This window comes from Mandrillus leucophaeus, unplaced genomic scaffold (assembly GCF_000951045.1).
Source record: "Mandrillus leucophaeus isolate KB7577 unplaced genomic scaffold, Mleu.le_1.0 Scaffold1210, whole genome shotgun sequence".
NCBI classification, from domain to species: domain Eukaryota; kingdom Metazoa; phylum Chordata; class Mammalia; order Primates; family Cercopithecidae; genus Mandrillus; species Mandrillus leucophaeus.
Window position 1 is genome coordinate 613,123 of NW_012100433.1, and position 12,171 is coordinate 625,293.

Here is a 12,171-nt window from a genome sequence, read left to right on the forward strand (position 1 = left end):
TGGGGGTGGGACCCCTCCCTTGGCAAAGAGGAGAGCAGTTTTTCCCAGCAGCAGCAGGGATGGGGTTGGGGGAAGATAAGTCTCCCAGCCTTCCCATCATCCTGACATCCCCGGCAGCCCAGACAGGAGTTTCCCCTGGGCATCCACAGGACAGAAGAAAGTGCTGGTTTCTGTTTCCATCTTCCACCTTAGGAAGCCTCTCAGAGAAGGAGAGAGGTTACTTTCCTTTCATGCCTCTGCCCTTACCTGCTGGACCTGTTTAGGTCCCACTTGTCCCCTCAGCCCCAGTCCCATATCATGAGACATTCCCTTCCCTTACGCACCCAGGCTAGCACTCAGAGAAACTCACCCCTGGGTGACTTTCAAGCAACTTTCTAAATTATAGGAATTCAGTTAACTGAGCACTTACTATGTGCTGGACTATGGCTGGGATCTCTGTGCATCTCTCACTTAAACTCCAGAATGTTTCAGCCAAGTAGAACGTTGAGGTTGAGGGAAGTGGAATCATTTGTACAAGGTGACAGAGCTGTGTTTGGGATTTAGGATTTCCTAACTCTGAACTAATGGTAATAGCTAAGAGTTATTGCTTTGCTTTACATGTCATTTCATTTCATCAGCACAATAACCCTGCTGTAGATGTTGTTCTTTTTTTTCTTTTTCTTTTTCTTTTGAGATGAAGCGTCACTCTGTCACCTAGTCTGGAGTGGCTCACTTCAGCCTCAACCTCCTAATAAGCTCAAATGATTTTTCCACCTCAGCCTTCCAAATAGCTGGGACTACAGACACACATCACCACACCATGCTAATTTTCATATTTTTTGCATAGAAAGTGGTCTTCTTGTATTGCCCAGACTGGTCTTGAACTCCCGGGCTCACATGATCCTCCAGCCTCAGCCTCCCAAAGTGCTGAGATCACAGATGTGAGCTGCCCTAGGTGTTATCTTTTTAATCCTCATTTTATAGATGATGAAACTGGGGCTTAGAAGGGTTAAGTTCACACAGTTAGCAAGTGGTAAAGCTAAGATGCAAACCAAGAGAACTTAAGCTGCACAGCACCTGCCTCTAACCCCTGGGAACATCCTTTTGCAATGGGCTTGTGTCTTACCCAAGCATCTTGTCCTGCCCCTTGTGGGTAATCTTCTTGCTTTGTAGACCTCCAAGAATCAAGTTCTTGGTATGAACTCCAGGCCCAGAGTTAAGCACTCAGCATCTTCTCCCAGACTTCCTTCTTGCCAGTTTTCCACCTAAATTTCTTCCCGGTTCCCAGGGCTAGGGCCTCCGCGATGCCTTGGCACAGCATGATGACTGTCTGCTCCCTTCATTCTCCCTCCCGTATTTGTCTGTACAGACACCAGCTGTTCCCCACATCCGCCTTATGGGGTGACCTGGACCCGGCTGGCAGACAAGAGCAAGACAGTGCAGGAAACTCTGTCTGACAGGGGTGTCCAATTTCCCACCCAGACACCTGCCTGCAGTGTGAAGCAGACAGGAAGGGGCAGGACTCAGCCTCTCAGGATGTCAGTTTATTATTTTCCTGTTGGAGCCTTGAGGAGCCTCAAATACAAAGCAGATTTCCAGAATGGTCGCTCCAATGGTTTCCCTTCATGACAAAAAATATTGAGTTTATAATTGGAATCATTCTAAGTAAGCATGTGTTGGGGTGTGAGGGAGAAAAGGGAAACAACCTTAACATATTCAACATACCAAAGCTTTCTAAGGTGTGGTGGCCTGGAACACTAGTTGTGGTCATGTTTCAGATAGCTGCTAAGAGACTGATTCTTATAGATGTCTGGGGAGTTGGGGTAGAGTCCCGGTTCTGTGACTTATTAACTCTGTGACCTTGAGTAGGCCAGACTCACTTTGGGTTTTTATGTCTTGATATTTGAATTAGATTCCTGTCTAAGAACTCAACATACCAAGGCTTTCTAAAAATGTGCCTAAGGACTCTTCAGATGGCTTCCTGGATGAGTTGGTCATTGAGCAGGAAGCGGAGGGATAGTTAAGACTGAGACCTACAGAGAATAAGAAGAGGTTAATCCCAGAAACACATCTCAGCACAGGATGGTGCACCCAATTCATGTAACTATGTGTAGGGCTGCAATATTTGCTAAATGACAGATTTGCTAAATCTTAAACCCTATCTAAATGAGAACATGGTTTCTTAAGAAAGGACATTTTACCCAACATGTAGCACATTGGTCATTGGTCTAAGAAGGTTAGTGATTCTATAAGATATGGAAAAATAATCAACATCATTACATGGAGAGCTGCCTTCTTAGCAGAGTAGGTGATAACCTATATCAACAAAGGGCTGGGTGTTGGGTAGCTGACTTGGGGATGTACATCAGTGTCTCTTCTTGAGCCAGCAGCCAGAAGAATCCTTTTTGTTGTTGTTGTTGAGACAGAGTCTCGCTCTGTTGCCCAGGCTCATTATGTAGTGGCACAATATTGGCTCACTGCAACCTCCGCGTCCCAGGTTCAAGCAATTCTCCTGTCTCAGCCTCCTGAGTAGCTGGGATTACAGGCACGTGCCACCACACCTGGCTAATTTTTGTTTTTTTTTTTTAGTAGAGACGGGGTTTCACCATATTGCTCAGGCTGGTCTTGAACTCCTAACCTCGCAGAATAGTCCTTTTAAATCAAGTCAGATCACATCACACCTCAATGCAAAGACATACAGTTCCTTCCCATTTTACTTGGAGTGAAAACCTAAGTTTTCCCAATGCCTACAAAGCCCTTGGGAAAATGTGGGTGCTTTTCCCACCCACATTGCTTCTCTGACTGCCCCCTTCCCACTGTCTATGCCTTTTCTTATCCACCTCTGGCCCTCTGGACTCCTTGCTGTCCTTAGCTCAGCTCAGGCATCCTTCTACTTTACAGCCTTTGTCACTGTGTCACTGGCAATTTCTTTGGTGGAGAACCCTCTTCTATTCATCCTCATGACTCACTCCTTCACCTCTTTCAAGTCTTTGCCCAAGTGCCATGTTCTCAATGAGTCCAACACTGACCACCCACCCCACATCACCCTGGCACTCCCACATTCATTTGCTTTGCCTTCTGTTTTGTTTTTTCTTTCTTCCCTAATACTTATCACCCTGTAATACACTATAAAATATATTTATTTATGATCAGATGACCCCTACCCCTCTTGATGCTAGAATGCAGAATTAATGAGGATAAGAATGTGCTTCTTGTTTGTTTATTGATAGATTCCAATTTCCAGTGTACCTCAATGTTTCCTGTCCAATAGTACGTGCTCAACACCCACAAATAAATACTTTTTGAACGAGTGAATTTAGGGTAGTACCTGCTGTGTGATAGATACTGTACTAGGCCATGAGCAAGAACCTGGTCCCAGCTGCGCTGAGTTCATGTTTTATGGATGAGTAGCCAGACATTTAGAGTATAGCAAGTACTCATGGAGACACAGCAAGTCAGGAGGTCAGCAAAGTTTCCTAGGGAAGGCAACAACAAAGGCAATACACGAAAGGACCAGAAGTTATTTCCCAGATGAAAGGAGTAAGGGAGGACCAGAGATAGGGGTGGGAGGGAAAAGGGTATCTCTGGCCAGAGGAATAGGCTGTGCAAAGGCCCAGACACTAGGGAAAGTGTTAAGGAAATTATAATTCCCTGAGTATGCCCAAAGCATGGTGCAAGGGGAAAAGGGATGAAAGATGAGCCTAGATGGATAAGCAAGGCTTTTATCATCCAAGCCAAGGAGACTGAACTTTATCCAGAGGCCAATGGTGGTATTCAGGAGAATTTGAAGCACTGAGCCAGTCTAGGGAATCCCAGAAGGCCTTTTAGAAGAGGGAGTAGATATGCTTAACTTGGAGGATTAGTAAGAGACAACAAGCAGATGGCTAAGCACACTAGACTAACTCTTCCATATTCAAAAATTACTGGCTTCTGGAATGTTATTAAATCCCATCCCTCCCCTGGCCCCCCGCTTTGGAATGTAGCCCTGACTTTTTCCTTATGGATGAAGTAGACACTCATTTTATTTTGGTCCTATGATGGAATCCAGCCCTTCTATCCCAAAAAAATTATCAGCATAATTATCAACATTATTACCACCACCATAATCATCATTACCTCACTGTCAAAACTATCACCACCATCACCACTAGCATCATCATTTATTGAGCACATATTTTATGCCATGCATTATGCTAAATGCTTTACTTGCATTTCATACTTTACCCAACATGCTTCTGTGTGGTAGGACTGTTAGTACCTCCTTTTTACAGATAGAGAAACTGAAGCCCAGAAAAGGGAAGTAACTTGCCTTATAGCATACACCAAATTCAGCAACAGGGCAAAGACTCAAACATGTCTTTTTCTCCTCTAGGCCAGTGCTTTCCTCCAATTGACCCATATTTTTTCCACTTTATCTTCCATTTATCCACATGACCACTTTATCTTCATTTAAACAAGCTTCTGTATACATTAACTGTTCCATGTTTTATGCCAGGTACTATATCCATCCTACCTTTAAGAAACTTACAGGGGAATCTTTGCCCTTGGCGTCATGCCTTTATCTACTTGGTCCTCATGAAATCTTTCCATCAGCACTGTGAAGACCCTAAGATTCAACCAGGTGAAGTGACCTGCCAGTGATGCGGCCCCCACAGCCAGCAGGAGACAGAGTCAAAGCTCTCTGACCATCAGCACAACATGACTCTTGTCTCTCCTCAACCAGCACCCCCACCATGCTCTGCTAGTTACCTCCCTGTGGAGTCTGAGTCAGAATCCAGCCCCTGCTTGTCTCTCAGCTCTAGACAGGATCTGCAGCCAGAGCCTTGTGGTACAGTTGCCTCAGCTGCATTCCTGAGCCACTCACACTCACAGATGGAGGTGTTAGCCTCAGCAGCTCACCCAGAGGGAGAACCCATGTGCCGGAGCACCCTCTCTAGCCCCGAGTGAAAAAGGAGAGAATCCTGGCAGTCATGGCCCTGGCTTGCTAACAGAATCCCAGAGTGGGTGGCCAAGCCATTTATGGGACAGCCTAGCCACATGATGCTGCGAATCCCCAAATGTAAACTGGCCACCATGGTGTTCATGCTGTGGGTGGTAGGTTTTCTTGGGAGGCCGCCTCGGGGAGAAGGTGGGGAGCTGCTTGGGGAGTCAGGGAATCTGGCAGTTGGGCTCAGAGCTCTGATTTTATCAAGATGTGATTCTTCTCTCCATGCCTCAGTTTCTTCATCTGCGAAGAGAGGACCCTGACTGCTGCTCTGCCGTCCTCCTGGGGCATGGTGCTAATGAGTGCCAGGCCACCTGCCAGTCCACTGACTCACCTCTTTGCATCTTAGTTTCCTTTAAGATGTAAAATGGGGATAGTAAGAATAGTTACCTCTTAGCATTGCTGGGCAGAGTGAGTAAGATAATGATACACATTGAGTTTAGCTCAGTGCCAGGCACATAATAAGGATAAAAGTTATTGGTGATTAAAAAGACAAAGCAGCAGTCAGCCTTTTCACGTTGTGAAGAAAATACCTTTTCCCCCCCCTTCTTTTTACTCTCACTTGCTGAAAAGCTCTCAAGTGTTTGAACTGGGTTTTGGAATCCTGCATCATCAACTCACTGACTGGTACTGAGGCCTGGGACAGGTTAGTTTTGCTTTAAACATTCTGAAACCTCTATTTTCTCATCTGCAAGATGGATAGCTAATAGTGATAGTCTCACAAGGTGGTATGGAGTCAGAGAGCTAATATATAAAAATCATCTGGCATGTGGAAGGTCCTTGGGAATCACTAGTGTGTGTACAATGGTATTCACCGCTTGAACCTGCATGAACAGGTGTCCCAAAGTCCTTTCTAGGTTAGACCTAGGAATACCTGAAAATCTCTACCCTTTTCTTCTCAGCTTTATATCTGTGATCAGTGAGGAAGCTTGTAACAGACAAGGCTCTGAACAGGCAGTTCACAAAGAGGCAACAGGAGGGAAGAAAACACCATGTGTCTCCTCTACATTGGGCGCTCTGAGAGCTAGGTTGAACCTGACATGACTTCACTGACTCCTCACCAGAGCCCTGCGAGGTCTTGATAAAGACTCTTGTCTTACAGATGGGGAGGCTGAAGATGCCAGGGACTTGCTGAAAGTCATACAGTTTCTGTGTAAAGTCTACAACATACTACTTACAAGCATGTAGTGGAGACAAGGAGGCTCTGGATAGGCCTCCTGAGACCAACCCTCCTAGGCTTTGTCATATTCTGATTGAGTTTCCTTCGGTGTTTATTTGGGAAGTGCTTAAACTGCCCAGACTGGCCTGGGGAAGGAAGAAAAAGGTGATACCACTCCAGCATAGCCAGAGTGCCGAGACAGGCCTGAGAAGCTAACTGGTGGCAAGGCCTTGCCAGCCAACAATTTTGGAGAAGCTGATTGAACTGGGGAGGGCAGGAAGGGAAGCATTCAAGACAGGATTTGTGAAGAAATTCTATGTTTCAACTTCCTTTCTGGCCAGGTCTTTGCCTTCTACCTTTCTCAGACTGAGAAGGATTTTCAGCCAGATGGGAAGTTAGAAGCTATGAAAATCAACTCTTGTTATAGGTAGGGAAGCTGAAGCTCAGAGAAGGGAAGTAACTTCTCTAAAGTCACCCAGCAGCCAACTGCAAGAGTGGAGGTTCCCTGATTTGTATTCTGCCTGCATATTAATGCATTCATTTGCTCATTCATTCATGGGTCATTGAATGCATAAAGACTCAGTTCAACAACAGTCATGGTCCCTGTCCAGAGGGAGCTGACATCAAAGTAAAGAAGTAATTCAGTATTAGAAGGGTGTAAAAATAAGATGCTGTGATATGGTATGAAGGCGATGGTGCTATTAGATTGGTGCAAAAGTAATTGCCATTTTTGCCATTACTTTCAATGGCAAAAACCACAATTATTTTTGCACCAATCTAATATCTTTGGTCAGACTACTGAGGAAGGTAGTGATACTTGAGAAAAGACCTGGACAATGAAAAAGAGCTGGCCAGGGAAGGGCAGTCAGAGTGGAGGACCATTAGTGGCTAAAGACACAAAAGTAGGAAAACAGAGTATATGAGGAACCGATAAATAAAGAAGCCAATGAGAGTGAGGAGGAGAAGGGAACCATGTAAGATCTGAGAATTATATAGAAATCAGATCATGCAAGGCCTTGAACTTGTGGTAAGGACTTTGGATTTTATTCTAAGACATATAATTTTTTGAATATTTGCCTTGAGTGAGGTGCAGCAGAAAGCACAAAAGATAAAGCAGACATGAAACCATCCCTAATGGGTGTTTGAACTCAATGGGAAAGTGTTACAGAGAGAATTTTAGAGAAGACATTAGAGGTAACTGGATCGTGCTAATGATAGAATGAGAGCAAGGGTAGGAGACAGGGATGGATAAAGCATGGGGGAGTTAAGGACAAGGAGATTGTTCAAGTGTGGAAGGTGGTGGGGGGGGGACAACAGGCAGGAAAGATGGTGAAATACGAGTGAGTGAGAAATTTGATTCAGCATATATGTATTCGGCACTGAGCATCTCAAACGTGTTAGGTCATGTGCTGGGACTTTTGCATGTTTCTTCTTGCTTGATCCTCACAAAAAATGCAATATGAAATATGGTATTTTAAAAATCCTCCTTTCATAGATGTAGAACCTAAGATCATGACAGTGGAGGGATTTTTCCCAAAATCGTTCAGCGAGTGTGAAGCAAACAAGGATCCCAACCCGAACCTTTTGGCTTTCATGATAGTACTGTCCACACTCTACCCCACTGGTTGGATTTTGACTTGGCTTTCCCCTTAGTTTCCCTATTTGGACTGGAGGGTTTTCTCTCTATGACACTTCCAGTTCTAACATTCTGTACTTCTCTTCAAGGTAAAATGAATAGGAGCAAATATTCTAGATTCTAGATGGAATATCCTAGATGTATTCCACAGAGTCACAGAGGCTGGAAAGTAAATGTCCTAAACAGAGAACAGCAAGTAGCTGTGAGCAAGAGAGGTGCTGCTTGGAAAAAGGGACTGTGGAAATGCTTACCACAGCATCAAGCACTTAGGAATTTAAACTGAAAAGAGAAACAAAGACTTGTGGTAGCCATAAGTACAAAGAGTCAGAGAGAGATGGAGCAATGCATAGAAATTTATTCATTCTGTGGCTTAGGCCCTGTGAAAACAGAAATAAACACGATTGACCTGGTCTCTGCCTTATGGGCCACAGAAGTGGTGGGAGGATAGACCAAAAAAATAAAGGAGAGGGAGCGGGAGAGAGAAAGAGAGAGAATAATTGAGCACTTAGCATATGTCAAGCACTGTGTGAGGTGTTTTCATGAGTTATTTCATGTATTCCTTATCACAACCTCAGGAGGTCTACACTTTTATTTTTCCCATTAAATGAATGAGTTCATTGAGACCCAGAGAAATTGTCACATGTTCAAGGTCACGTCTCAAGTAGATGTTCTCACATGTTCAAGGTCACGTCTCAAGCTGGAGTGTATACTTAAATCTTTCTGATGTTCCATTCTACGTTTTAAATTATTGCAAAATTTCAGGATGGAGAGAGGTTGGGAGGGAGGGAAAGTGGTCAAAGAGGCAGAGAAAAAAGAAGAGCTAGACATTGAGAATGAGTACACAAGTACGTGAGAGAGAGGGATAGAAACAAAGATTCTCTCTGAGACTACGTGACCACTTGGAGACCCTGCCCAGGCAGGAGGCAAATGAGGTCATTAAATCCATCTGCGCAGATTGGAGACTCTCTGGGGAAAGTGATATGCAAATGTCATGATGCAATGAGGTGAAATCTACTTGCGTTAGTTCAGGCGGGGACTCAAGCAGGGACTGCACTGTGCTCTTTGGAAAGATAGATTATCTGCTGGATGGGGAAGACACTCGCTCTGTTGGGCTCTTCCTATCAGTTTTCAGAAAGGAAAGCTGGCCAAGGTCACAGAACACATGAAGGAACGAACTGGAAACTGGATTGAACTCAGTCCTCTCACTTTTTCATATGCTAAAATCTGCTTCCCAGGTCCTTCAAATTTTGTGCAAGACCTCCATACGATCTATTCCCTACTCAGGATTCCAAGCCTCCCAGAAGGTGGTCTAGCTTCCCTGAGACATGCTTTTTGTCTTCATCATTGCCTACTAAAATCAAAGTGACTAATATGTGCAGAGACTTATGGTTTCTCAGAGGACACTTCCACATCCTTTCTTTCACTTGATCACGTATACATCAGATATTCCATTACACAATTCTATTAACCGACTTTGCTTTAGTGCACTACAATTTTCCACCCATGATTTTACTCAGCTCCTATAGTTTACAGTACAAAGTGGGTCTTATTATATCAGCTCTACATAGGGACCTGAGGCTCAGAGATAAGTAGCTTGTTTTACTTTAAATACCAGACTTGACACTTATTATTACTTTCGGCAAATTCTTATTCCTTTCTGAGCTTCAGTTTCCCCATCAATAAAAGGGTGATTGTTGCAGCATCTGTCTTACAGAGTTGTCAAAAGTGTTTTCTTGTTTGGAAATCACTGAGTACATTGCCTTACCCCATAGCAAATGCCTGACCCATAGCAAGTGCCTCTGTAAATGAAAACTGCTGTGATTATGATCATGGTGCTCTCGATAAAAGTTATCACCAGGATATAGCAAGAAGCAGAGCCATGACTTGAACTTGAACCTTCTGCTCCTCAAATCCAGTGATTGTATCACTGCCCCCCACTGCCTTCCTGATCATTACTGCTTCAGACCAAACCGCCTGATTCGCTTCTCTCTTTCTGCAGGTCACCCCATTCCCTATGTCCTGTGACCTACAAGGTGACTGTGCTTGTCGGGACCCCCAGGCCCAAGAACACAGCCGGAAAGACCTCCGGGGATACAGCCATGGCTAAGGAAGGACAAGGAGTTGTCAAAGAATTCCCAACGCCAGGACCCGCATCCCTTTGGTATTGATTTCACAGTCAGCTGCTCAATGGAATGGCCTCTCCACACCAGGGATCCTTAGCACCCAACCGGTCTGCCTTTAATTTTACCCAGGAAGGACTCACAGTGGGGTGAATGAACCAAGTTTCGCCATGCTGGATGATGAAATGGATTCCCATCCCAAAGTCTGAGATGGATTGCATATACAGTGTGCAGTCCCAGAGCCTCCTAAAATTCTAGCCATTTGTCACACAACCACAGCAAGAAACATGTTCTATATCTAGAGTGTGCCCATCTGTGGTTAGTACACATGCATGCATACACACCCATACAAACATCTGTGTGAGGGCAGTTCTGGAGATGAGCAGAGAGAGACTGGAATAAACTCAATCTTTTCTTTCCCAAGCTCCTAGCCAACACTATCCTTGGGAGAAAGAAATTTGCAGAAACTGCTAAGACCAAGTGTGGAGATGTCAAGATAGTTTACACCCTGAGGCTCGGAATATGTAGGACATGCACAATTGTACAGTCCTTTGGGATTGGCAGTGAAATAGTCTGTGATCACCTATCTTCTAGGGAACTAGGAGCTAGGAAGAGGTAAAGATTATAAGGTATGCAAAGCACCCCAATTCTTCTGCTGCCATGGGGGATTTTACCCCAACTCCAGGGTTCGAGGCCAATCTGAGAATGGCTTAGGATTGCAATGTCAAGGTATTATGTCAGCCCCTTGCTTGAGGCTTGAGGTAATAATATCCCTCTAGGACTTACCTGTTCCCTCAAATCTTGCCTTGGGACCACATTTGCTGCTACTTTTCCTGCTGCTCTATCCTATACATTGAATAATCCAAGATGGTAGAACTAGGTTAGAAAAAATCCCACACAACCAAACAGTCTGCCTTAAAAGTGACCCACATTTTTCCATAGCTCCTCACTGTTTAGCCCTTCTGCAAGAGAAAAACCCTTATGGGTCCACATGGTGAGAAGTTAAGTTTCCTGTAAGTGGGCCTCTCACCCTGGAAAGGAGTTGAGGGACATCAGATGCTGGAACCCTCACTGAAAGTCCAGAATGTCTAAGCCAGTGTTAGATTTTGTAAACAAGTGGAACAGTGTTAAATTTCTATGATATTGGATCCATCCAGAGACTATTGGAATTGTTGAGACTCTTGGATTATTATCCTTATCCTAATCTTCCTAGCCCTTCAGGCTAGAGTAGGCTTTGGTCCTGAGAACTTCGCTGTTGCTCTGAGGAGATATAATTCTGGGAGAAAGAATCTTTTATAAGAATAGTATACATTGTTCTCGAGAGGGCCATCGGAAGCCAAAGAGTTCACAGCCTCAGCACCAACAACTCAACATGGTCATCGTGTTTTCTATATGGTTTTTCCAGCTACCAGTACTCCCTTCCATACCTGTGACTGGGCAATGCTTTTCTCTCTCCCATGTCTAGCCTCCAAAAGTTAAGTGAAAATTAGCCAATTGTATGTCGAAGCCCCCACCACTTGGGGATCTCTTTGTTTCTTTTCAGCCAGGTACTTGTCCACTCCCTTTGAATTAATATGGGAAGAAATTAATACAGGATGAACTGGAGAGAAAGGTTGAGTGTGACATGCTTTCTGAAACCTGGAGCTGGGAATTGAGGTGAAGGGAAGGTCTAGACTAGTTATATCACATAGGGATTACTGTAAATCAAGTCATCTCAAGTCTAGTGAAGACAGCCAACAGAAACAAAACCTAGCGTAGGGATAGAAAATATCACGCACATGTGCAGCCTCACCTAACTCCTGCATCCAAGGCAGGTGTTGTTAATCTATCATAGTCTTTTTCAAGAAAAAAAATGGGACCAAAAATAACTTTAGGAACCACCATATTATATCACTCCCAGTAGCACCTAACTGGTGATCAAAAACACTTGAGAAGACATCTATTGGCCATCTCTGGCCAATTACATTAAGAAACATATCGCCGAGCGCGGTGGCTCACGCCTGTAATCCCAGCACTTTGGGAGGCCGAGGCAGGCGGATCATGAGGTCAGGAGATCGAGACCATCCTGGCTAACACAGTGAAACCCCGTCTCTACTAAAAATACAAAAAAAAATTAGCCGGGCGTGGTAGCGGGCGCCTGTAGTCTCAGCTACTTGGGAGGCTGAGGCAGGAGAATGGCCTGAAATAGGAGGCAGAGCTTGCAGTGAGCCGAGATAGTGCCACTGCACTCTAGCCTGGGTGACAGAGCGAGAATCCGTCTCAAAAAAAAAAAAAAAAAAAAAAAAAAGAAACA

At 44.5% G+C, this 12,171-nt stretch overlaps 1 protein-coding gene across 1 annotated transcript in view; it reads left to right on the top strand.

Moving 5' to 3' along the window:
- Positions 1-11,712, top strand: part of PAPPA (pregnancy-associated plasma protein A, pappalysin 1) — a 213,468-nt gene extending 201,756 nt beyond the window's left edge. Inside the window, exon 20 of the mRNA XM_011971313.1 lies at positions 9,758-11,712. Within this exon, the coding sequence (XP_011826703.1) occupies positions 9,758-9,865 (108 nt within the window). The 3' untranslated portion in view covers positions 9,866-11,712. The remainder of the gene's footprint in view (positions 1-9,757) is intronic.
- The last annotated feature ends 459 nt before the right edge of the window (positions 11,713-12,171 follow it).